Source organism: Zalophus californianus, chromosome 2, assembly GCF_009762305.2.
Source record: "Zalophus californianus isolate mZalCal1 chromosome 2, mZalCal1.pri.v2, whole genome shotgun sequence".
Lineage (NCBI taxonomy): Eukaryota > Metazoa > Chordata > Mammalia > Carnivora > Otariidae > Zalophus > Zalophus californianus.
The window spans coordinates 132100145-132127949 of NC_045596.1; the positions used below are offsets into that span (position 1 = coordinate 132100145).

The 27805-nt window shown below is 36.4% G+C and overlaps 1 protein-coding gene across 4 annotated transcripts in view; it reads left to right on the forward strand.

Moving 5' to 3' along the window:
* GLRB (glycine receptor beta) overlaps positions 1 to 27805 on the forward strand; it is a 105059-nt gene that overhangs the window by 26546 nt on the left and 50708 nt on the right. For 3 of the 4 annotated variants that reach the window (XM_035726397.1, XM_027600227.1, XM_027600228.1), the window contains 2 exons: positions 17656 to 17762; positions 19460 to 19527. In XM_035726397.1, the coding sequence (XP_035582290.1) occupies positions 17656 to 17762; positions 19460 to 19527 (175 nt within the window). Of the gene's footprint in view, positions 1 to 17655; positions 17763 to 18808; positions 18933 to 19459; positions 19528 to 27805 lie in introns of those variants that run through there. The other variant, XM_027600230.1, reaches the window with a different exon arrangement.

Consider the following 27805-nt stretch of genomic DNA (forward strand, 5'->3'; position numbering starts at 1 on the left):
TTTCTTTCATGAGTATTTTATAGTTTTCTGAGTACAGATCCTTTGCCTCTTTGGTTAAATTTATTCCTAGGTATCTTATGATTTTGGGTGCAATTGTAAATGGGATCGACTCCTTGATTTGTCTCTCTTCTGTCTTGTTGTTGGTGTATAGGAATGCCACTGATTTCTGTGCATTGATTTTATATCCTGCTACTTTACTGAATTCCTGTATGATTTCTAGCAGTTTTGGGGTGGAGTCTTTTGGGTTTTCCACATACAGTATCATATCATCTGCAAAGAGTGAGAGTTTGACTTCCTCTTTGCCGATTTGGATGCCTTTGATTTCTTTTTGTTGTCTGATTGCTGTGGCTAGGACTTCTAATACTATGTTGAATAGCAGTGGTGAGAGTGGACATCCCTGCCGCGTTCCTGACCTTAGGGGAAAAGCTCTCAGCTTTTCCCCATTGAGAATGATATTGGCTGTAGGTTTTTCATAGATGGCTTTTATGATATTGAGGTATGTATCCTCTATCCCTATACTCTGAAAAGTTTAGATCAAGAAAGGATGCTGTACTTTGTCAAATGCTTTTTCTGCATCTATTGAGAGGATCATATGATTCTTGTTCTTTCTTTTATTAATGTATTGTATCAGGTTGATTGATTTGCGGATGTTGAACCAACCTTGCAGCCCAGGGATAAATCCCACTTGGTCATGGTGAATAATCCTTTTAATGTACTGTTGGATCCTATTGGCTAGTATTTTGGTGAGAATTTTTGCATTCATGTTCATCAAGGATATTGGTCTGTAATTCTCCGTTTGGATGGGGTCTTTGTCTGGTTTTGGGATCAAGGTAATGGTGGCCTCATAAAATGAGTTTGGAAGTTTTCCTTCCATTTCTATTTTTTGGAACAGTTTCAGGAGAATAGGTATTGATTCTTCTTTAAATGTCTGATAGAATTCCCCTGGGAAGCCGTCTGGCCCTGGGCTTTTGTTTCTTGGGAGATTTTTGATGCCTGCTTCAATTTCCTTAGTGGTTATAGGTCTATTCAGGTTTTCTATTTCTTCCTGGTTCAGTTTTGGTAGTTGATACATCTCTAGGAATGCACCCATTTCTTCCAGGTTATCTAATTTCCTGGCATAGAGTTGCTCATAATATGTTCTTATAAGTCTTTGTATTCCTTTGGTGTTGGTTGTGATCTCTCCTCTTTCATTCATCATTTTGTTGATTTGGGTCATTTCCCTTTTCTTTTTGAGAAGTCTGGCCAGGGGTTTATCAATCTTATTAATTCTTTCAAAGAACCACCTCCTAGTTTCGTTGATCTGTTCTACTGTTCTTTTGGTTTCTGTTTCATTGATTTCTGCTCTGATCTTTATTATTTCTCTTCTCCTGCTGGGTTTAGGCTTTATTTGCTGTTCTTTCTCCAGCTCCTTTAGGTGTAGGGTTAGGTTGTGTATTTGAGACCTTTCTTGTTTCTTGAGAAAGGCTTGTATTGCTATATACTTTCCTTTCAGGACTGCCTTTGCTGAATCCCAAAGATTTTGAACAGTTGTGTTTTCATTTTCATTGGTTTCCATGAATTTTTTTAATTCTTCTTTAATTTCCTGGTTGACCCACTCATTCTTTAGTAGGATGCTCCTCAGCCTCCATGTATTTGAGTTCTTTCTGATTTTCCTCTTGTGATTGGGTTCTAGTTTCAAAGCACTGTGGTCTGAAAATATGCAGGGAATAATCCCAGTCTTTTGGTACCAGTTGAGACCTGATTTGTGACCTAGGATGTGATCTATTCTGGAGAATGTTCCATGGGCACTAGAGAAGAATGTGTATTCCGTTGCTTTGGGATGGAATGTTCTGAATATGTCTGTGAAGTCCATTTGGTCCAGTGTGTCATTTAAAGTCTTTATTTCCTTGTTGATCTTTTGCTTAGACGATCTTTCCATTTCAGTGAGGGGGGTGTTAAAGTCCCCCAGTATTATTGTATTGTTGTCAGTGTGTTGCTTTGCTTTTGTTATTTATTGCCTTATATAATTGGCTGCTCCCATGTTAGCGCATAGATATTTAGAATTGTTAGATCTTCTTGGTGGATAGACCCTTTAAGTAGGATATAGTGTCCTTCTTCATCTCTTATTACAGTCTTTGTTTTAAAATCTAATTTGTCTGATATAAGGATTGCCACCCCAGCTTTCTTTTGGTGTCCATTAGCATGGTAAATGGCTTTCCAACCCCTCACTTTCAATCTGGGGTGTCTTTGGGTCTAAAATGAGTCTCTTGCAGACAGCATATTGATGGGTCTTGTTTTTTAATCCAATCTGATAGCCTGTGTCTTTTGATTGGGCCATTTAGCCCATTTACATTGAGGGTAACTATTGAAAGGTATGAATTTAGTGCCATTGTATTGCCTGTAAGGTGACTGTTACTGTATATTGTCTGTGTTCCTTTCTGGTCTATGCTGCTTTTAGGCTCTCTTTGCTTAGAGGACCCCTTTCAATATTTTTTGTAGGGCCTGTTTCGTGTTTGCAAATTCTTTTAGTTTTTGTTTGTCCTGGAAGCTTTTTATCTCTCCTTCTATTTTCAATGACAGCCTAGCTGGATATAGTATTCTAGGCTGCATATTTTTCTCGTTTAGTGCTCTGAAGATATCATGCCAGTCCTTTCTGGCCTGCCAGGTCTCTGTGGATAGGTCTCTTCCCAATCTAATATTTCTACCATTGTAGGTTACATATCTCTTCTCCCGAGCTGCTTTCAGGATTTTCTCTTTGTCTCTGAGACTCGTAAGTTTTAATATTAGATGTCAGGGTGTTGACCTATTTTTATTGATTTTGAGAGGGGTTCTCTGTGCCTCCTGGATTTTGATGCCTGTTTCCTTCCTCACATTAGGGAAGTTCTCTGCTATTATTTGCTCCAATATACCTTCCGCCCCTCTCTCTCTTTCTTCCTCTTCTGGGATCCCAATTATTCTAATGTTGTTTCGTCTTATGGTATCGCTTATCTCTCGAATTCTGCCCTCGTGATCCTGTAATTGTTTCTCTCTCTTTTTCTCAGCCTCTTTATTTTCCATCATTTGGTCTTCTATTTCACTGTTTCTCTCTTCTGCCTCGTTTATCCTAGCAGATAGTGCCCCCATTTTTGATTGCACCTCATTAATAGCCTTTTTGATATCAACTTGGTTAGATTTTAGTTCTTTTATTTCTCCAGAAAGGGTGTCTCTAATAACTTCCACGCTTTTTTCAAGGCCAGCTAGTATCTTTAAAGTCATGATTTTGAACTCTAGGTCTGACATCGTACTAATGTCCATATTGAGGAGGTCCCTGGCTGACGGTACCATCTCTTGTTCTTTTTGCTGAGGTGATTTTTTTCATCTTGTCATTTTGTCCAGAGGAGAATAGCTGAATGAGAGAACAAAATGCTAACAGGTTAACAATGTCCCCAGCAAATATAGTCTATACAAATCAGAAAAGACCTGAAACCAGGGGAAAAGAAAGGGAAAGAAAGAAAAAAGAAAGAGAGAGAAAAAAAAGAAAAAGATAAAAACAAAAACAGAACAATACAAAAAAACAGAATATGATCAAATATGATCAGGCTAGTGCATAGATCCGTGCCACACACTAGATTTTGGGCATATTTTTGTGTTAGAAAAAAGGTGCCTCCTAAAATTTTAAAGGATAAAAGACCAATATATGTACAAAATAAGGGTTGATACAATGAAGGGACAGAAGATGACTGTAAAGATGAAAATTATAAAATTTTTTATAAAAGGAATTGATAAGATAAGAAGTTGTTTGAAAAAAGAAAGAAGAAGATTTGAAAAAAAAAAAAGGGAGAGAATGTGATCAGGCAGGAGACTAGAACAAAGCCATACACTAGTGATTTTAGGGTGTATTTTGATCTGTTAGAAGAAACTGTATCTCAAAATTTTAAGGAGAGAACAACTTATATATATATATATGCCAAAAATAAGGGTAACTACTATGAAGGGATAAAGTATGACTCTAAAAATGAAAAATAAAAAAATGTTTTTTTAAAAAAGGGATTGATAAGATGTTGGTTGAAAAAGGGAAAAAAGAAAAATTCAAAAAAAATGTTAAAAAAATTAACTTTGAAAAACTAATGAATCATGGTAAAAAAAAGCCATGAATTCTATGTGCAGTATTCCCTTAGCACTGGAGTTCTCCCATTCTCCTTGATCGGTAAACTTGGTCTTGGTTTGCTGGCTGTTCCTGCTGATCTTCTGGGGGAGGGGCCTGTTGCCATGGTTCCCAAATGTCTTTGCCGGAGGCGGAATTTCCACGCCCTTGTCGGTCCGGGCTAAGCAAGCTGCTCAGGTTTGCTCTCAGGAGCTTTTGTTCCCTGCAAGCTCTGGTACAGCTTTGGAGGACCAGGGTGAAAACGGTGGCCTCCCAATTCCACCCAGAGGAGCTGAGAACTCGGGGCCCCGCTCCTCAGTGCGCCTCCAGAGAAAAGCAGTCAATCACTCCTGTGTCCCCGGTCTCCGGCCACACTCAGTGCTCACCCAGCCTGTGACCAAGCGTTTCTATCTCTGGCACCCGACCCCGTGTGGAGTCTCCAAACCCAGCAGATCCCTGCAGTGCGCTCCTGCGCCGCTCCTCCTGGGGCAGGAAGGGGAGTCTCCCCGGATCTGCCGCTTGTTGGGTCCCTGCTGGAGGAGCAGTGGCCCGACTGGGCCGCGGATCACAGTTTATGGCCACCCCGAGCTGAGAGCCCGCGCCTCACCTCCTCTCTGCAGCCAGCTTCCCCGCTCCGATACCTGGGAGCTCTGCAGCACTCAGGCACCCCCGGTCTTTCTGTGACCCCGAGGGTCCTGAGACCACACTGTCCTGTGAGGGTTCCACTCCCCACTTAGCCACTGGAGCGGCGTCCCTCAGCAGAGCCGACTTCTAAAAGTTCCGATTTTGTGCTCCGTGGCTCTATCACTTGCCAGAAGTGGCCGACGGAGGCCCCCCTCCCCTGCAGTCTATCCTCCCAAATATCGCCTCGGATTCCCTTCTCCGCACGTCCTACCTTCCAGTAAGTGGTCGCTTCTCTGTTCAGAGAGTTGTTGCTACTCTCTTCTTCAATCTCTTGTTGAGTTCGTAGGTGTTCAGAATGGTTTGATCCCTATTCAGCTGAATTCCTGAGACCAGACGAAATCCAGGTCTCCTCCTCCTCTGCCATCTTGCTCTGCCTCCAAAATTGGACAATTTTTCTTTGCCTCAAGCCAGTTCTTGGTGAAGTTCATTAAGGAGGGTTTGTTCTGCTTTCCAAGTGACTGCTTAATCTCAGGGGCATGAGAAAATTGAGGGGCCTGTGGGGAGAAGAGAAACCTAATCCAAGTTTGTTCAAGTGAAGTTGCCAGGCATCTAGTTCAGGTTGGTCAGTGGGGACAAACAGTTCAGGTATTCATTTATGAGACAAAAAAAGGGGAGTTTAGAGGGTTTCTGGTCTTGTCATAGGCAAACAAAGGGTTAACCATGAGTCTTACCAGGTCATCTGGGGAGAGGATCTTTGCAGTAAGGTACTTCCCACAATGCTAAATGGTGAAGATACTTCTTAATGTCCCAGTGTTCCAGGAATTCAGGTAAAGTTTGAATATTGCTATTATTACTGTTGATGAACATTCATAATGCTTCCAGTTTGGGGTCATTATTATTTGGGTTTATTAAAGGTGTTATGAACATTTTTACACATGCATTTTGGTGGATATAAGCATATACCTAAGAGTAAAATTTTGGTATTAGAGGCTATGTGTATATTGAACTTTGGAAGATATGGACAGTTTTCCAATTAAACTTCATCATTAATGTAGGAGAGTTCCAACTGCTCCACGTTCATGTCCAAAGTTGATATTAGTAGCGTTAACTTGAATTTTAGCCATCTGGTGTAGGTATCATGATACTACAATGTGATTTTAATTTGTATTTCCCCGATGATTAATATTGTTGAGCATCTTTTCATACATATATTGGATTTTTAGCTATCCTTTTTTGCAAAGTGCCATTTCAAGTGTTCATCCACTTAAATTGTTTTTTTTTTTTTTTTTCCCTGACTGGTATGTGAAAGTTCTTTATACATTCTAGACAAGATTCTTTGTCACATACATGCACTGCAAATCTCTTCTCTAATCTTTGTCATGCATTTTCAATTTCTTAATGGTAATTTTTGATGAAGTACTTATTTTGAATGAGCTCTGATTTATTAGTTATTGTTAATGCTTTTGTGTTTTTAAAAAATCTTTCTTTGTTCCAGGGTCATGAAGATAGTCTATTTTTTTTTTTTTTTCCTGAGAGCCTTATTGTTTTATGTTTCACATTTAGTTGTGTAATCCACTTCAGTTCATTTCTTGTATATGATGTAGGGTAGGGTCAAGACTCACTTTTAAAATAGGCATATCGGTTAATGCAGCACATTTATGGAAGAGGCCATCCTTTCTCTGACTTCCAAGTAATAACTGTACAGATAGTTCAGTAATCAGCCATTTGATTCAGTCAAAAACAAATTTTTGACTTTTTTCTTACATTCAATTGAGCAATAACTTATTCAAAACTTATTATATGTATACATACAATATAGATTTTCTTTTGGGGGTGTCACTAGAAATTGTGTTTTTAAATTTTTTTTCATCTTAATGTGATAACACCACTTAATATAACATGTAGCCCTCTTAACAGATTTTTGGGTGTAATATAGTATTATTAGGTATAGACAGTGTTAAACAGCAGATCTCTAGAACTTACTCATTTTGCATAACTGAATTTTACCTTTTGATTAGCAGCTTCTCATTTCTTCTCACTGCAGCCAACCATCATTTTCTTCTTTGCTTCTCTGAATGTGATTACTCTACATACCTCATATGAGTGGAATCATACAGTACTTATGCTTCTGTGACTAGCTTATTTCACTAAGCATAATGACCTAAAGATTCATCCCTGTTGCATGTTGCAGAATTTCCTTCTCTTTAAAGGCTGGATGGGGGGGCGCCTGGGTGGCTCAGTTGGTTAAGCGTCTGCCTTTGGCTCAGGTCATGATCCCAGGGTCCTGGGATTGAGTTCCACATCAGGCTCCCTGCTCAGTGGGAAGCCTGCTTCTCCCTCTGCCTCTGCCTGCCGCTCCCCCTGCTTGTACTCTCTTTCTCTCTCTGACAAATAAATAAATAAAATCTTAAAAAAAAAAAAAAGGCTGGATAGTACTTGATTGTATATATATACCACAATTTTTTATCCATTCATCTGTCAGTGGGCATTTAGCTTGTTTCTGTATTGTGGCTACTGTGAATGCAGTGACTCTGGGAGTGCAGATACAGGGAAGCCCTGGGTTTCTAGCCCAGTCACTGCAGCAAGGTGGTGGGTGTGGAGCTGTGGTGAGGGCCGCTTGTTGGCACAGCTGCTTTATTCTCTGTCGTCCCCAGGGTCTAGCGTGTGTGCTGGGTCCCACATTCCCCCAGATGGACGAGATAGGAGCTGGTCCCTAGGGTAGCACCTGGCAAAGCTGGGATATTAGATGTGAGGTCTGACTCTTTCCCTCCTCAGGGAGAAGCAGGGAGCTGAGGACACCTCTGGATGAAATTACACTGTGCTATGCTGTACTAGGGTGGGAATTATGGTGAAAGGGTGTCTCTACTTTTCCTACTAGTTTCATTGCACCTGCTTGGGTATAGAAGCCTCTTAACTAGCTTTTGGATTTCTAACAAGGGAATTGATCTGTGCATTGCTGCTGAGTTGGTATGTCCATGAGGAGAAGGAGGCTCCATTTCCTACCCTACCACTCAATACTCTGCCCATTCCTGCCCGGCTCCTGTCTCTCTCAGCTGAGAAACAGCTCTCCTTTTGCTAAATCCCATGGGGGAGATTTCATTCTCCACCTTAACCTTTCAGGGGCATTTGGTCCCATTAACCAACCGTTCCATAAAATATTCTTTCTCCTGGGGCGCCTGGGTGGCTCCGTCGCTAAGTGTCTGCCTTTGGCTCAGGCCATGATCCCAGAGTCCTGGGATCGAGCCCCGCATCGGGCTCCCTGCTAGGCGGGAAGCCTGCTTCTCCCTCTCCCACTCCCCCTGCTTATGTTCCCTCTCTCACTGTGTCTCTCTCTGTCAAATAAATACATAAAATCTTAAAAAAAAATAAATATTCTTTCTCCTTAAGTTCTTTTGCCACCACATGCTTCTGGATTTCCTCCTTCCTCTTGGGTAGTTTATTCTTTGTCTTAATTGTTGGTTTATCTTTCTCCATCTGCTCACTAAATGTTAGACTTCCTCAGTTTTTAATTCCATATTGTTTCACTGCAAACTCTCTTTTCTAACAAGTGATTCATCTGACCATTAGAATCATCTGAGGAGCTTCTAAAATCCCGAAGCTTGGACTTCATCCCCTACTAATTAAATCTGGGGTGGGACTAGGCATCAGTAGTTTGCAGAGTTTCTCAGGTGAAGTCAGTGTACAGCAGAGCTGAGAACCGCTAGATCAATCCATCTGAACCCACAATTTTAAATACTACATTTTCATCAGAATAACCAACATTTGTGTTTGATTCTTAAATACATAACCAGCACATGGTATCATGCATGGCATATAGAAAATGCTCAGAAACTTTGTTAAATGAATTCAAGGAATGACTAAAGTCAGGGAAATATTTAGCATGTAGATAATTGAGTGAGTTACATTTTTGTTGTTCTTTAAGGAATTGCATTATTTAGTTGATGTTGTGGGTTGAGTTCTCTCTAAGATGGACCATGAGATGAAGATTTCCATGCAGAAAGAGATTGCTTTTGGAAGAACACTTCTTGGGAATGAGGAAGCAGGTTCAAACATAGGAACTGTGCAGTTGCACCTGAGGCATGGGTTTGATGCTACAGGGAGCTCTGAAGCTGGAATGGTCTTTCAAAGTTGTCTCAATCAGTAGGAAGAGACTTGAATACTTTTGTGTCCCCATATCAAAGTCTTCGGGTATGAGTTGACTCCAGGGCAAGACACCTTCCTTCGGCTGAAGGCTATTCTAAAAGTGACCCAGCTCAGAGCCTTAAGAAACCAGCATTTCTGGCAGAAGCCTCAGTTCCAAAGTGGTGATGGGGAGGATAAGGCGCCACAACATCCACTACAAGAGAACCAGATGAGCAACCAAATGGGATCTTACAGATCACCTTATTTAGACCTTTGATTTAAAGGTGAGTATACTGAGGCTCAGAGAGGGATTTTTTTTAAAGATTTTATTTATTTATTCATGAGAGACAGAGCGAGAGAGAGAAGCAGAGGGAGAAGCAGGCTTCCCACTGAGCAGGGAGCCCGATGCGGGACTCAATCCCAGGACCCTGGGATCATGACCCGAGCCGAAGGCAGACGCTCAACCATCTGAGCCACCCAGGTGCCCTCAGAGAGGGATTTGCCCAATATAATGTAGTAAGTAACCTTATAGTCTGTCGGGGTCTATAATGTTAGTCTCTTTGCTCTTAGACAAGTGTTTCTTCGGTTATACCCACACTTAACTTTATTATGTGTGTGTGAGTGAGGGATTTATCTTATCACCATTTCTGTTAGGCCGGAAGGGAAACATTTTATATTTGTCTCTGTATGGAAATAGAAAAGTGAGAAAAGATAAGTACAGTTGTAGTTACAGTTAGTAGCAGAGTTAGAGATATTACTATGGATTCGTATTTGCTAAGCCAGGATGTAGTACTCTTTCTGCAGAGTAAGAAAAGTAATTGCTCAGTGAGTGTTTTGAGGTTTAAGTTTCCTTCCTTATGTTATGAGGTTTGTATCAAATTAGTAAACCAATAGGAAGTAGTGAGAATGTACAATGTTTTACACTGTTTGAGAAACATACAGTGTCAGTAGACAATCCTTGTGGTATTCATAGGATGAGTAATCTCACATGTGATAGAAAGTTTAAAAAGACCACAGCCTCTGATGAGATTGGGAAGTTGCTGGTATCCAGAATCCAGCATCTCTGCAAATAGATGTTTCTACTTTGTGAAAAATGTTTTTCTTTGAGCCATGGATGATGTAATTGCATAATTGAAGGTAGACAAGATTTGAAAATATTTCCACAGGATCCAACAGTTCCTTAAGCCCAGTTGAGGGATAAATAAAATGATTGCTGTGAAACACTGTTCTTAATTATGATTCTTGGCCTGTAATAACACAGTAGACTTTGCCACACACAGGCACACATACCCATAAACACATTCTTTTTGAATAAATATAAACTAATTAAACTCAACTAATCATATAAAAGGTATCACTCACTGTATTCATAAACCTTCTGTTCACAGTTTAATCTCTGAAAACAGAATGGAAAATAAATATCGAAGCTGTCAAGAGAAGTAATAATAAGTTATACTGTAATTAGGAAAATACAAAACAAATAAAACCCCTCTATAATAACCTTGCAGTTATCTGGATTCATACATAACTACCGACTTAATTCATTACCTGAATATATAAAGTGTTTCTCTCTCTTTGTATATCTATCTGTCTGATTATCTAGAAGGGTATTTTCACTGCTCTAAAAATCCTCTGTGCTCTGCCTGTTAATCCCCCACTCACCCCAGTCCCTGGCAACCTCTTTTACAGTCTCCCTAGTTTTGCCTTTTCCACGATGTCACGTAGTTGAAATCATCACATAGTAGCCTTTCATATTGTCTTCTTTAATTTAGTAATATGTATTTCTGGTACCTCTATGTCTTTTCACGGCTTGATAGATCATTTATTTTTAGTGCTAAATAATATTCCATTGTCTGGATGTACCACAATTTATTTATCCATTCATCTACTAAAAAACATCTTGGTTGCTTCCAAGTTTGGCAATTATGAATAAAGCTGTTATAAAAATTTGTGTGCAGGTTTGTTTGTGTAGACGTTAAGTTTTTATATCCTTTGGGTAAATACCAACGAGTGAGATTGCTGGATCGTACGGTAACAATATGTTTAGTTTTGTAAGAAATTGCCAACCTGTTTTTCAAAGTGGCTGCACCATTTTGCATTCCCACTAGAAATGTGTCAGAGTTCCTATTGTTCCATATCTTCATTTGCATTTGGTGGTGTCAGTGTTGTGGATTTTGGCATTGTAATAGGTGTATAATGTTTTTTCATTGTTTTAATTTGCATTTCCCTGTGCCAGATGATGTGGAGCTTCTTTCCATAGGTTTATTTGCCATCTGTTTGTACTCTTTGGTGAAGTTAAAGTCTTTGGCACTCTGCTCTTTTTTTCCCACTCAAATAAACTTTTTTATTTATTTTTTAAAGTTATTTAAGATTTTATTTATTTTATTTCAGAGAGAGAGAGATAGAGCACAGAGTGGGGAGTGGGAGAGGGAGAAGCAGGCTTCCCGCCAAGCAGAGAGCCCAATGTGGGGCTCGATCCCAGGACCCTGGGATCATGACCTGAGCCGAAGGCGGACACTTAACAACTGAGCCACCCAGGCGTCCCAAATAAACTTTATTTTAGAACAGCTTTAGATTTACAAAAAATTTGTCAAAATATAGAGTTCACAAATACTCTGCTCCTAGTTTCTCCTATTATTAGCATCTTGCATTAGTATGGTACATTTTTTTTTTTTTTACAGTTAAAGAACCACTGTTGATACACTGTTACTAACTAAAGTCCATTCTTTATTCAGGTTTCCTTAGTTTTTACCCCATGTCCTTTTTCTGTTCCAGAATCCCATTCAATATATTATATTACATATAGTCTTCATGTTTCCTTAGGCTCCTTTGGCTGTGACAATTTCTCAGACCTTCCTTTTTTACATGACCATGGTGGTTTTGAGGAGTACTTGTCAGGTATTTTGTAAAATGTCATTCTACTGGGATTTGTCTCATGTTTTCCTCAGGATTAGACTGGAGTTACGTGTTTTTTGGGAGGAAGGTCACAGGATTCAATGCCATTCTCATCACATTTTATTAAGGGTACATAAAATCAGCATGACTTAACACTATTGAGGTTAACCTTGATCATCTGGCTAAGGTAGTATTTGTCAGGTTTCTCTGTTGTAAAGTCACTCTTTTCCCCCTTCCCACACTATATTCTTTGGAAGGAAGTCACTATGCACAGCACATGCTAAGGAGTGCAGAGTTATACTCCACCAGTTGAGAATAGAGGATCTATTTGAAATTCCAATTATTTGGAATTCTGCATGGGAGAATTGTCTATTCTCCTTCATTTATTTGTGTCCATATGGACTCATGGATTTTTATTTTATACTTTGCAATATAAACCAATATGACTTTATTTAGTTGCTCAAATGATTTAGATTTGAGCATTTGGGAAATCTTTCCATTGGCTTCTGTGTCCCTTTGACACGCTCTCATCTTTTTTTTTTTTTTTTGAGCTTTCAGTTGCTATTTTCAGTTGCTTTGAGATATCTGATCTTTTTTTTTTTTTTAATTCTTCTCCTTTCCTCTCATTTTAGATGAGGATACAGCATTTGTTTCCACAAAGGAAAGTTTCTACAACCTGAGGTGTTCAGGCCCAGGATCCTCAGGGTTGTAAACTTTGTGTGCATTTTTCAGGGAAAAACATAGATTTTACCAGATTCTTAGTGTTGTCCATAACCTAAAAAGAGGTAAAGAATCACTGCCCTTATGTAAAGAGGAGAAATAACACAATCTACACATTTTACAAACCTTGCTTTTTCCTTACTGCTTTGTGCTTGCCTCAGTTCATGTCCAGCTGGAGGCTTTGCAGCTCCCACACGCAGATTCCTCATGTGGCATATGCTGGACTGCTTGCAGGTCCAAAAAGAACTTTGACCATTGTTGTAGCATTTATAGCTCCGTAAAAACAAAAGCATCCCTTTGGACTCAGATTCCTGATTGGAGGGAAGACGTTCAGTTAATATGCTCATACACACTGTGTATGAGCATATTATTGATATTGAACTGTGCAGTGTGGTCACTAAAGGGTCATGTAAAAATAAGAGTGTTCTACAGTTAATGGAAAACTGAGTTTCCCCTTTGGAAAGAAATTTCTGGATTTTTTCCTTTAGTGCTGGAAAACATTACATCACTCAGCTATACAGGCTGATACATTCCTCGCATAACTTCACATATTAGTAATGACATCGGTTCAAGTTTAGGCGAATGAACAAAAGAAGACTGGTTGTAAAAAGGCATTTGAAATAAAACATTATTTTCTCTAGTCATTTGATCACTTTGCCTGAGAAAGTAAGTTATTTTCTTAAATTAATATCATATTTCTATGGAATAAATCCTATTTTGTCATAATAGAATTGTTGATAGATTTCTTGAAATAAAACAAAATGGCATAGTCAAATGGATAAAATATTGGACTGAGATGCAGAAGATAATAACAATACAACATAGTAGTGTGTGACCTAATTAAATACATTTAACTCTTCTTTTTCTTTTTGTGTTGTGTAAATAGTACTAATCACTTTCCCAAATTATAAGGTTTATATTTTAAAGGGCAGACAGAGGAAAAAATGCAAATTATTTCAGCTCTTTGGCAGAAAGTGCTGTAGCTTCTAGACTCTTAAACTATATCCTAACATGTAGAGATGACTTTAATATTATTTTAGTATTGACTGAGCTAAATGATTTTTATTGTTTTCAGGTAGGAAAAACCACTGATTTCATGCATGTGAATATGAACTACATGGGATTTCACTTAAATTTTAAAATATCTTTGAATTTCTAGTATAAAGAAAGGTGAACTGTTAACTGAATATTCATATCGGGTGAACTACAACAGACATTGATACAAATAAGAATAAAAGAAAGGGGCCATAATGTATTTGATATATTCCTTTTTTATTAATTTGAAGAGATTTTTGTTAGCCAACACTGATTTTTTTATTGTTGTTAATAAACAAGAATTTTTGTTGTTTTGTTTTTTGTTTTTTTATTTTTTTAGCTGTGGAAAGAAAGAAAAACATTTGGGGATGTCTGGATGGAGGAGTGACTCTGATAAGTTATAGAAAGAGCAGACTCAGATTTTCCAGGACCAATGATAAGTAAGACTAATAGAAACTAAGAATATATCTATTACACACACACATACATCTGTACACACACATTTATATAATATATATATCCTAAAGCAATATATGGATGGATGGTGATAAGATAGGTACTGTTTCACTTCCATTATGGCAGTTTATTGTGAAATGATAACTAGGAATCAGGATTACCAGATTTCATAACTCTGCTACTTAGCCTTGCTGTCTTAGTTTCTGTGGGTGTGTCCTCAGTAGCTCCATTAACTCACCTACTGCGACCCTCTTCCACCAATCAGGATTTTTCTCTTTCTCTCCACTGAAGAACAGCTCTCTGGGTGGTTAATAATCTCTCCTGTTTCATCAAGGGAGCGTTTGTGATTATCAAATAAAGAATGTAATGGACGTGATAGTTGATTTCTCAATATCTATTTCATTCTGGACTATTGATCTGAGCCAATCATGATCATTTTGTTCTCCTTGCCAGTGATTGGTTCAGGAGTGGCCAATGCTGGGAAGCTTCTGAAGAAAACAAAAGAACAAAAATAACCCTTATTCTAAGAAGACACCTCAGGAGGAAATGCTCTTCACCTGGATGTGATGTGTGGAACTGCTTCTAGCGCACACAGCCATCCTGAGGCTGAAGTCAACTTAGAAGAGCTGGCCGTTAGGGGGCGCCTGGGTGGCTCAGTCGGCTGAGCCTGTGACTCTTGATTTCGACTCAGGTCACGATCTCAGCGTGGTGAGACAGAGCCCTGTGTTGGTCTCAGTGCTGAGCGTGGAGCCTGCTTGGGATGCTCTCTCCCTCTCCCTCTGCAACTCCCCCACCCCTGCTCTCTCTCTCTAAAATAAATAAATCTTAAAAAAACCCAAAAAGCTGGCTGATGGAAAGTGCTTGAGATAGTGTGTATTTCATACTATCAGGCAGTATAGGGAATTGCAAAAATATAGACGCCACGATTCCCTCAAGAATCATACTGTCTGCATTCAGTCTAGTTGGTAATATATACACAGATATAAAAAAAAGCTATAATATAATTGCCAAACAGTATATTTATGTTTGTGTTCATTAGCGTAAGATGGGACGATTGAGGCAAGATTTTAGGAGGGCAATCTTAAAGGACAGGCTGGGTTTAGATTAGTACAATGAGAAGTGGAAGTTACAGTATTCCGGGAAGGGGGATTTATTCTGAACCAGTGAGTGCAGGAAGGACAAAATTTGGTAGTGAGTTACAAGGACTAGAAAGTGAGTTTGATTGACACAACTTACAACGGTAGGGGAGGAAAGATTTTTTTCCCCTTCTATCCTCAATAGCTAGGTCTATGAGGTAAATGACAACAGGCATATTAACAAGAGAAAAGGTATACAAATTATTAATTTTTAATATCACATTCATGGGGCATCGGAGCTAAAAAAAAAAAAAAAAAAAGTGACTACCCGAAGAGTGAGATTTGAGAGCTTATATTATGTCTTCATAGAGAAAGGGGAGGAGGATGTGTGCCTCTTAAGGGAGAATATGGGATTTCTAGGAAAGAGGAATGGGACTTTAGAAGACTAGATGGGAGGTATGATAGTTTGTGACAAAGTTTTTTGGGTGCCCTCTCCTGTGATAAGAGTCAATCTTTAGTTGATGAAACTCCCAGGTAGGGGATTTATGACAGTATATTCCTTTTGGAGAATCTGTCTATAGGCAGATAGGAGTTCAGAGAAAGCCTCCCCCGCATTTGCTCTTTTTCAAGGGCTTTAGCTCAAAATAATCCATATGCGAAGACATCTTCCACAGCTGGAAGAAAAAAGTCAGTCTGGAAAGTTCCCTACTACTAAAATTAGTGTTAATTGTTTTTATGTTGTCTGGTCATTTTATTGCTTAGAAGGAATGTACTTGTAAAGGATTTTACATCAAGAGACACAATAATGCAGTCCTTAATTGATCCAATACAAGTGTATTTTGTAATCAATCAATTCTATTTTCCTCCCCTGAAGGAGAAAGCTTTTGGATGGGTTTGAACACTAATTTGCATCCTAATATCCAATTTTCCCACATACCCTCATTCTCTTTAGAGTTTTCAGTCTTTTGATAAGGGATGACAGTTGGCTTTAGAGAGGTTACAATTTCACCTGCTGTGAAATGGAAAATCTCATTATCAGTCCCCAAGTCCCTGCAGCTATGATATTGGCACTGATAAGGCCATGAGAAGAAATTTAAAAAATATATATATATAATCTCCTGCACCTTTAGGAGGTTTAACTAACTGATTATCATGTTTTTCTTTAATATTTGGACTCTGATATCTACTTGAAAAGATTGTTTGTATCAGTTTGTAGTTTTTTTTATTTTTTATAAACTTCTTAGTATCAGTCCCACCCCACCTCTAGGGGTTATATTTCATCAGCAGATTGTATGATAATTAACTCAGAACAGAATTGCCTGATAGGTAAGAGCTTGGATTTCAAAACAAAGCCATGACCCTTACTTTTTTTTTTTTTGCCTGTAAAAACTTTAGTTTATCCTAAGTCTGCTTAACACTTTATTTTTTTAATTTTATTTTATTTTGTTAATCACCATACATTACATCATTAGTTTTTAATGTAGTGTTCCATGATTCATGTTTGCGTATAACACCCAGTGCTCCATTCAATACAAGCCCTCCTTAATACCTGTCACCAGGCTAACCCATCCCCCCAGTCCCCTTACTTCTAAGTTTGCTTCATATAAATTAATATCATTTTTGAAACTGACACTTTCACCATATCAATACAGAATAGAATAGACAGGGCTAGATGCTCCAAGCATAATTTTAAACTTCCTTGTGATTGTCATGGATTTTTTTTTTTAACTGGGACAATGATTATTTAAGACTTTATGGGTGGTAAAACAAACTGAAACAAACAGTAAACAACAAAGCATTTTTCACTGGATTCCAAGGAAATGCATTTTTTGTTTGTGTTTTTAAGTGCTTTCAAACGATACCAATTTGGTCAAAATTAATTGTTCTAAGTTATTTAAAAAATAGAAAAATGTGGCAGTTTTTTCTCTTTTTGATAGTTGACAAGCAAACATGTAGAAAAGAAAGCTGAAACTTGTAGCTCTGTATTTTCCTTATTTAATTGATCTAGTAATAGAGAAACTTCTTTTACCACTACCTCCCACCCCCCACCATCCTCCCCAACATATTAAACTCAGTGAGGACATTCATTGGTTATTTCTTAGGCAATACTGTTTTATAAATGTCAGCATGATAGTTTTATGAATTGCTAGACTATCTCTCTGGCCATATCCTCATAATTATAGCATTCACATACTCCTTTGCTTAGGCAGAAGGTTAATATACGTTATTAAAAAACTATTTTTTGCTGTTTTATTTCCCTTTTATCTCATTGTCTGCACTCCCTTTGTGCTTCTCTAGATTTTGATTGCAGATTACTTCTGAACAAGTAAGATATTTGCTTAATTTAATTTAAAAGAAAGCAACAGGGAGTATTTAGGGCAGTGTTTCATGAATTTAGGAAATTAAGTGCTAAAATACTTCTTTTGTTTTTTATTTTTTTATGACAACTAGCTTTTGGGCATCTGACAATGCCTACTATCTTTATTTACTTCTATTTGGAAAAGCCTTGTGGTAGTTGTGAATTTGTCTCAAAAAGCATCTTTTCTCCATGGAAAATTACCCATTTCTATTGCTGGCTATTTCTAAATGCTTACCAGAGTTTTGTTTTTTCTTCTTCTCTTATAGCCAGCAGTCAGCAGAGGACCTTGCCCGAGTACCTGCCAACTCCACGAGCAATATCTTGAATAGGCTATTGGTCAGTTATGATCCCAGGATAAGACCAAATTTTAAAGGTTTGTTTCTTACCCACCCCTCCAAAATCTTCAATCTTTGCAGTTTAAAAGTTAATTTTTTTTGTCTAATCATTCAGTTGTGATATTCAAAACAATAAGGTTTCAAATTGGCTTGCTACTGTCCTGTGATGTTGCTTAGACTTAGAGCAATTTAGTGACAAAGATACTCAAAGACAAGCAGAATATTAGTTCTGATAGTTTTATACAGTTCCCACTTAAAAGAAGAACAAAAATAAGTATATTGTGGATTAGACTAACCTCCGTCATGGGTTTGCTAAGTACTTAGTATTCCTAACCTTAGTGATTTAAATTTCAAGCTCTGGACACGAATCTGGCTTTCATTCACAGATGCCGAAGTTATAATTTGTAGACTAGCCTATACTCGTTAGGGATAGACAATAGTTCTGATATGTATTTAGATTCTTTTAAAATTTTTGCTAGCATTTCACATTGATAAAAATTTCCCTCTACTCTTTTGCTGAAGAAAGATGGCCATATAGTTTTTAAAAACATGTTAACTTTGTGAATAAAAGCAACTGTGTTTTCTACAGCATAGATCGTTTCTACTCCAACAGAATATTACTATTTATCACACCTTTCAAGAACCAAAACCATACTTGCAATAAAAGTCACGAGAAGATTATATAGTTGTGTAAACTTTCTTTCTTTTCTTATTTTCTTTTTTTGTCCTCTTGATGAGTTAGGAAAAGCTATCTGAAAAAAGTCTTCTCTGGAAAACTGTAATCCTTATTGCTGGCTAAGGACAGGTATTAATGTAGATCAGATTAACATTATAAGGCTTGATATTTTTTTCTTCTTCCTTTACAGAAAAAAAAAATGTCTGCAGCTGTTTCTAGTCAACTGAAGTTATACAACTATGTTGTAAAAACAGGGTTTTTGTTCATTACCAGAACCTATTCAGTTACTTTCAACAACAGCCATGGTCTGGGTTGTCACATGTCTACCATATATTGATTCACCACCTGTTTTTCATCAGTCAGTGGTTCTGTGGCTAAAAGGCTAAATTCACATTTTCCCTTTGTTAGCCCAACCAGCAGCCCACAACGAATAAAAAGAAAAAAGAAAAAAAAAAAAAAGCAAGCAAGCAAGAAATTTGCAACATTATACCTTAATTCTCACTCCATGAACTTTCAAATTATTTTCCAACAGGTCAGGCAAAAATCTTTATAATGATTCTGTTATATGTCTGATTAACTTCGCATATTCATGAATTAAAAATCAAAATATAGTCATCATAAGATGTATTGAATACAGCTTTACTAATGAAAGTAAGATTTGAAATGATTATAAAAATGCAAAAAATTAAAACATTTAAAAATGGTGTTTTTTTAAAGAATATTTCATGTTTTCTTAAGGTAAATGCATTAGCTCAATTTAAAATTTCTTTAAAGATAGACATATTTACTCAGTCTTAACAATTTAAGAAATAAATATTTCTGAATAAATAACATGAGTTAATACAACTTAACTCATTTTTTATTTTTATTATGATCCCTTGCTTAGAAAAATAAGTCAATAGCAATTGTGAACATGGAATACTGAGACCATAGTTTTAAAGTTTTACATCCCATGTGGATTGGAAAAAATATAAAATCAAGTGCATAAACCATAGAAATATGAAAATTCTGACCAAGTTTTTTACAGCTACTAAATATATTCTTAACTTTTATTTGTAGGAATTCCTGTTGATGTAGTAGTCAACATTTTTATCAACAGTTTTGGATCCATTCAAGAGACAACAATGGTAAGATTACAGGCAGTTTAATATTTTTAATTATCAAAATTTTAACTAGAGGATAGTGAAAGTAATAGTAAAACTGAAAAATAAGGAGTAACTCTAAGGAAAAATGCTTGCTTTCTTCTAGTATGAAATATCCAAATTCCAAGGTGTGTTACATCAGTGATTTCAGTGCTTATATAATTTTGCAATTCAAATGTAGCCTTAATGCTAATTAAAACTTACAGACTTGGAAGAATTAATATACTCACTCTGAACATCTAATTGGATACCACCTGGGAAAAGCATTTATGCAATGAATATTCTGGAGCAACATTTATTTCCTAGTATGCTTATATGTATGAACATTAAAAAATATTTAAGTGTTCACAGTTTATTTTTCTTCTAGTTTCCTGAGGAGAATCTTTGTTTCCTCTGTTGTGCTAATATTGTGATGTTTGGATCAGAGAATTGTAAAAAGCAAAGAGGAAAATTAATTTTTATAAGATAAGGCAACAGAGGTCCCTGAAAAAATTATGTAACAAGAGGAAAGGTCAAGGAAGGGCAAAAGAAGAGCGAGAAAGAGATGACCGGCAGGCTCCTGTCTTGAACAGAAAAGAAGGGTTTGAAGGAGTGGCTGCCACCCATGATGAGTTGGACTGCAGGGACAAAGGCTTCTATAAGGTAGTAGTTGTGTTAGTAGGTTACTAATTAGTAGATTACATGAGCAGATTTTCTGAATGATGTGTGATGTAATTACCCCTCCGCTTCTTAAAAGGCATTCAATAAAGTCCACCTGCTGTTTGATGTTTTAGAATATTAGATTTTGTGCCCTTTTTGAAAAACCACATGCTGAAATGATACTTCAAGTGGGAGAAAGAAGGCCCAAGTTTTTTCTGTTTTTTTTTGAGATACTTATATTTTATTAATAATACACATTTTAGATTGAAATCCCAGGAATGGATAGAACACAGTATAGTTTTTCAGGGACTATCTCAGGCTAGAGAAAGAATGATTTAAAATATTTATTCCTTTATTCCTCATAGCAGCATAATGTGTTATAAAAGCAACTATATATTGCGTTTAATTTGTGACACCCATTTTTGTATCTAATTGCAATGAGAATGTTATTTATTTTTTGTAGAAGCATATATTTAGCCCCATGAATAACTGATTGTTTTCTTAGTGTGTAAATATTTTTAGAGAATTGTTCAAAAGAAGATTTTGGAATCAAATTCATTTATTTCCAGTGACTTTTTAGTTCACCTAAGTGATAGAAACAGAGTACGGATCACCAGAAGACAGCTACAGAGTAAGATACAGACTACCGTATAGCACTTAGGAGACAAGTGTAGCATCAGTTAACAGAAAACGTGGTTAGTCTAGCTAAGCATTCACTTTGTAAGAATAAGAGATGTCCTTTTCTCAAGGTGAAACTTTAAGGGAATCCATTTTGTCTCTACACTATTCTCTGTGCCCTCTTTTGTCTTTCATGGCATCATTACCCTAATCCTAAATCATCCCTGAAATATGTTCTGGCCTGTTGGAAACATTCCTATTCTATCTTGCATTTTGGCACACCTAATGCAAGGATATTTTTTCTCATTTGCATAAAGACTACACATGTGTCCAGCTCAGTAGGTATCATTAATATATCTGTTCTTTAGTAATCATTTATTGAATGCCTTCCAAATGTCAGACACTTAAACTTCTGCAGGCCCTATCAGTAGTTACTTGATGATATCGGGTTGAAAACACCTGGGGGAAAGGTATGCTAGAAAAGGGAGAGGAATTTTCTTATGGATTATTTGGGGGTTATAATAAAATATTGCATATTTATAACATATTCTCATATTGTCCTCCTTCAGGGATTCATCATAGTAGCTAGCCCAGACTACTTATTGCTGGGACCAGATTCAACCGATTCTCATCAGGTAGTCTTTGTCCCTGCTATTTATCCCTGATTTTCATTTCTTATCTTCTAATCAGAGCCTTTTCTGGCTGCTCTGACTCACTTTGTGCCTTCTTTTCAATCCAGGTCTTTCATCTCTATCACTTGTTACTTAAATCTGATAGCTTCTTTACTGTAATTAAACTATTTTTTGTGTGTTTTTCTCTTATTCTCTAATGGAGTGGAAACATTTTAAAATCAGGAATAATGTATCCCACTTCTTCATTTTCCATTTGTTATTTATTACCTAATATAAGCACTGGTCAGGAATACTGGTGATGGACTCAGTAGAGTAACTTCAAGGGTATACATGTATGGAGAAGATGAGAGGATATTTCTTTTTTTCTTCCAATCACCCAGGGTGGGCTTCCTTTATTATTATTATTTTTTAGCTTTATTGAGGTATAATTGACAAAATTATAAGAAATTTAAAATGTACATGATGATTTGATACATGTCTACATTGTGAAAGGAGTCCCCTCGTCAAGTTAATGAACACATCCATCACCTCACATATTAATCTTATTTAAAAAAATTTTGGTGAGAACATTTAAGTTCTACTCTCTTAGCAAATTTCAGTTATACCAACAGTGTTATCAGCTATAGTCACCATGTTATACATTAGATCCCGACTTTATTCAGAACTTATTCACCTTATTCATCTTATAACTGAAAGTTTGTATTTTTCTACCAAACTCTCCCTATTTCCCACACCCCCAAGCCTCTGACCACCAGTTTTCTACTGTTTCTATGCTCTCCAGGCTCATCCATGCTGTTGTAAATGACAGAATTTCCTTTTTTTAAGTGAGTAATATTCCATTATATATATATATATATATAATATATCCATTACACACACACACACACACACACACACACACACATACACACACCACATTTTCTTGATCCATTCATTCACTGATGGACACTTAGGTTGTTTCTGTACTTTAGCTATTGGAATAATGTTGCAGTGAATATGGGAATGCAGATATCCCTGCAAGATTGTAGTTTTGTTTCTGTTGAATATATATACCCAGAAGTGCGATTACTGAATCATATGGTTTTTCTATTTTTAATTTCTTGAGGAACCTCCATACTGTTTTCCACAGTGGCTATCCCAGTTTGTTTTCCCATCGGCAGTGTACAATGGTTCCCTTTACTCCACATCCTTGTTGGTATTTGTTATCTCTCTCATTGATTCATTGATTCATTCATTTATTTATTCTGCTAATAGCCCAAGAGCATATTTCTTAAAAACAAAGAAAACAAAGAAGTCCCTGGAAACAAGAGGTTGGGAAAACAGAGAGTATTAGATTTGTCTAAGTACAGGATATATGTTCAGGGAAACAATATGGTGGCCAGTGTGTAAGTTGCAATGTTAGACCGGCTTGTGCTTGAATCTGTTGTGTACCTCATGTGCTATACCCTGACAAAGAGTGAATAAATTACAAAAATAAAGCAACAATATTTTGCCTGGCATAGTAGCTCTCAGTGATGGTGATTCTTGGGTTGTTAAGCATTTTCAAATTCATTTAGTATTTCACAATAGAATCTCATCCCAAAGAAAATGAACCATTTATAAGTTTGTTAGTAGCACCATTGTACAGTTGTGGTTTTGTTTATTAATAGCCCCCTAGAAATTTCCCCTACAAAGATCTGCTGAAATAAAGGAAGTTGTAAAGTCTGGGAAGCTTTAATATTACCCCAAACTTTTCTCTCCCATTCAGACCTTTCTACTTCAACTAGCAGTTGCTTATTCCAGAAGGCATAATGCAGGATGCAGAGCTTGGAGGGGTGACTGTAACTTCAGTAGCTGCTAGTCAGGGGGTGGACAGATGTAGGGCAGCTTCTGAAAGGGGAGGGCTCCCATTCCTTTTTTCCAACAGATAATGTTGATTATCAAAGAAGCAATCAAGGTTATAGGCATTCACATTGTTGTTAGGAAATTTGAGCCAATTCCATTGGGGAACCATTGCTTCATGCTTATTTGTTTTTTAATTCAGATGCTAACTATTGGTGACTAAATTAAAAGTAATCTCACATTTATTCAGAAGCCATAATTGTGTAGTGAAGGAAAAATTATAGCCATATTAATATTCCTTAAAATCTTCCACACTTCCATGGTTATATGCCCCTTCAGCTTGTTTTATGATCTCATTTTATAACTTTATAATTCCTTTTTCTCATATCTGTGTGTTTATTTGTATTCCACTACCTTACATTTTTGTAAGGTATCATTATAAATACTATACGTGGTATTTACTGACATTAATAGTAACATCACCAAAATTCTCAAATAAATGTAATCATCCTAATTTGAAGTTCTAGTTTTATCAGCTTATATGTTACTGCCTGTGGCAACTGAAACAGGAGTATTCAGAACAGTGAAAAGAATGGTTTTTTAGAGGCCAGGTGGCATCTGCTCTGTGGTTATGTTTATAATATTTGTTGATTTTTCCATTCAGTTCTTACCTTTGGCTTAAATCACTGGGATTTTCCTAATTGAAAATGTGAACTATTGCACTTGGGGAAAAAATTGGGTAGTATGGTTTATTATAATAATCTGTACACAGAAACTTCATCTCATCAGAAATACGTAAGAGCTATTTAATGGAAATGGGAGCCTGTTTATATAATCCATATTCTTTCTTTGGTTTAGGCATGCTTCATAATTATATTGAATTATTATTATACTGCAATTCATGATCCCATCAGACTTTCTATGCCTTTCTGCTGCATGACTTATTATTTGTCTTAATAGACTTCAATTCTTTTTGAGCAACCCAGTGTGCCTATCAGGAAAAAAAAAGTCACATTCAGGATCTGCTAAAAGAGCTGAATTCTAGTTCTTGGCAATTATTTATCTTTGTTGTTTTAAAAGCAATTTCATGTATTTCCCTTTATATAGACTTACATTTCTTTCCTTAAAACTTGTCTTAGTTTACTCTTCTTTTTTTCTTGTTGCTTTTATTATTAACTTTCCAGCATTATTCATTGTAGAATAATATTAGACATGTTTGTCCCCATTTTTTTTCTATTTTATGTCTTAGATACACAAACCTTCTAAAGGTTTTTATATTTATTTTTTCTCACATGACCTATCTTCAGGTTTGTACCCTGTGGTAGGCTAAATAATGTTCCCCCAAACTGTCCATGTCCTAATCTCAGAACCTGTGGATAAGCTATTTTACACAATAAAAGAGACTGTGTGTCTGTGATTAAAGTAAGGATCTTGAGTTGGGGAGATTATTCTGGTTACCCAAGGGGGTCCACTATAATCACAAATATCCTTATAAGCAGGAGGCAGGAGGATCAGAGTCAGTAGTGGTAGATGTGATCAAGACAGTATGAACATGGAGTTATGCAAGCATGTGATGTATCAATCAAGGAATGTAGGCAGCCCGTAGAAGCTGAAAAAGCAAGGAAATGGAGTCTCTCCTCAGATCCTCCAGAAGGAGTCAGTCCTGCAGATACCATGACTTTAGTCCAATGAAACTAATTTTGATGCTCCAGAAATATAAGATGATAATTTATGGTATTTTAAATCACTAAATTTTTGGTAATTTTGTTACAGCAGCAATGGGAAACTCATACACATGCTGATGAACACTTTGTTAATGTATTTTTTTTTCCTCCCAAATTCTGTTGCACTATTATCTGATTACATATAACTTCATCCCAAATGCTACTGGAGAATTATCTGATTATGTATATAACCTTTTCCATATATGGAAATGGCAAAACAATCAATGGTTTTGAATTCAGTGATTATTAAAAGCTCTCACTTGTTAATAAGGACGTAATTTGAAAGAGAATATATATTTTAGGTGTTAAAAATGTATTTCATTCTCTTTTTTTGTCAAAGTTACTTTTTTAGTGTCTGCCTTAAAATGAAGAATAATATGATTTGTCATGGATACTTTCCTCTTCCCTTTTTTCTCCTAGCTGTATTATTTAGAAGTATTGGTGACTAAACATCATATTAGGCAATAAGGAAGGATGAGAAATGCTCAAGTTTTATTTTCTTCTTCCAATAATTTGTCATTGTTATCAATTGATATAGGAGAAATTAAATTAATGGTATTAATAATACTAGACAAATATCCTAACCTGTCAAAATGTGACAGTAATATGTATTAAACAGAAGTATGTTGGATACTTTCTATTTAGCCCAACAGACTGCTACTCTGATGGAGTTTATAGTTTAGTGAGGCACCACTGCACCGCCTAGCAGGCCCTCCTAATATACATGGAATATTGGAATAGGTCTAGAAAATTTTAAATATTCATAAGGTGTTATTAAATAATATTTAACTTTTTTTTTTTTACAAAATGACATATTGGGAAAAATTGCTAAAATACAACCCCAAAAAATTTAGTGGTGTATTGTTAACTCGTAATTCTTACATGAAATATCTAACCTCACTAATGACTAAATTTGAATCCTTTTCAAACTAGGCTTATAACAGCTCTGTTGACAGAACTTTAATTATAATGCTACCCATGCTATGAGAGATGATCTCCTTTATTTCCTTGTCAATGCTAATATTTTTATTATAATGTAAAGACTACAGATGAGTTAAAGATGGCCTATGTGAGAGCCAGGTAAAAATTGTAACTAACCAGAATAGCTATCCTGACAACAACTCTAAGTATAAACATTTTTTAAATATTAAAATATCAATAATGCAGCTTAACCAGTTTTAATGTCTTGTTGTGAAATGTTTTATTGCCTTGAAGAAATAGTTGAATTTGGGTGTTAATTGGGAGTGAAAATTTTGGAGAACATCCATTTTCCAGATAATGACTAATAGTGTGCTCTTTGGAATGAACAATGGGTAGTATTTGTCACCAAGTTCTTTAAAAAACAATTAAGTAATTTCCCACTGATGAAAGAAGTCTGTTTGATGGGAATTTGTTCATTGCAAAATAAATGATAAAGCTATAATTATTGTGATTGGATAATTGAAAATAAATAGGTTTCAAAGATAGTTATCTTAATATAGAACATTTGAAATGCCAATAGCTAGCAATTATTTAGAGATGCTCATAAAACATTAAACAAAGCAACTAATGAGCTTTTATCTTTTTATGAATGTTAAACTCAAACTATTAATTTAAACTGTAAAATTTTAAAACATTCTTAAAAGATATATAAACCTGATACAACTTGAATTGAATCATAGTAATATGTGGCTACACAGCTAATAGAAAAGCATCTTTCAAGTACTTTTATAATGAAATAATAAGATGTAATGACCAAGACTGATACAATGAAATAAGCAATTTCCAGGTTTTCAGTGATGCTCATTATAATACAGCTCTGGAGTTCTACTAAAAAATTAAGAAAAGGATTACTGTAGAGGCTTGAAGCTTATGTGGTGCATTAAGCTTACAATGGAGCACTTGAAAGCAAGAAGAATAATTCAGGAGGTGCTCAGAAGCAGATTTTAGCACCATGTCAAGATCTGTGACTTGAAGTAGATGATTGTTAAGAATAATTGTTGGTTGGGGGCGCCTGGGCGCCTCAGTCAGTTAAGCATCTACCTTCAGCTCAGGTCATGATCTTGGGGTCCTGGGACCGAGTCCGCATCAGGCTCCCTGCTCAGCGGGGGGTCTGCTTTTATCTTTCCCTCTATCCCCCCACTCATGCTTTCTCTCTCTCTCTCTCAAATAAATAATAAAATCTTTAAGATACACAAACAAACAAAAATAATTGTTGGTTGATCAACATAGTACAGAACAGTGAATGAGTTACACTACATGCAGAATTTTTTTTGAGGCAAAAAAAAAAATCTTACTAATCTGTGTTACCAACATTATAAAAGGATAACAGCAGCATAAAGGATATATCCTAATAAGGCAGTGTACTTGTTTGGCCAGTTGCAGTTCATATACTTTACATACTACCTCATTTAATCTTTATAAAACCCTATCTTTGTGGGTAAGTTATTATTATCCCCATATTATAGATAGGGAATTTTGTCCTCTGTTTACTTCTTAATCCTCCATAATCTTGCTTTTAATATGCCACTCTACCAAAAATGCTTCTGCTAAAATTTTCAGTGACTTCCTCATTTGCTGACAGTATTCAGTGTGACTATACTTGACCCTGTATGACACCCGCTACTGCTGACCTTCTCAGAACTTTGGCCTATTTGGTTTGGTGAAATCACATTTTCAGGGTTTTCTTTTTTCCTCAGTCTTCTAGCCTGCCCTTTGCATGCCCGCCCTTCCCAGGGTTATTTTTTTGCCTTGCATTCCTACTCTAATTAATACTTTTGGACAGACTCTTCATTAGTCTTCTTCTTCTTCTTCTTTTTTTTTTTTTTGGTTATGTTTTCAAGATTCATT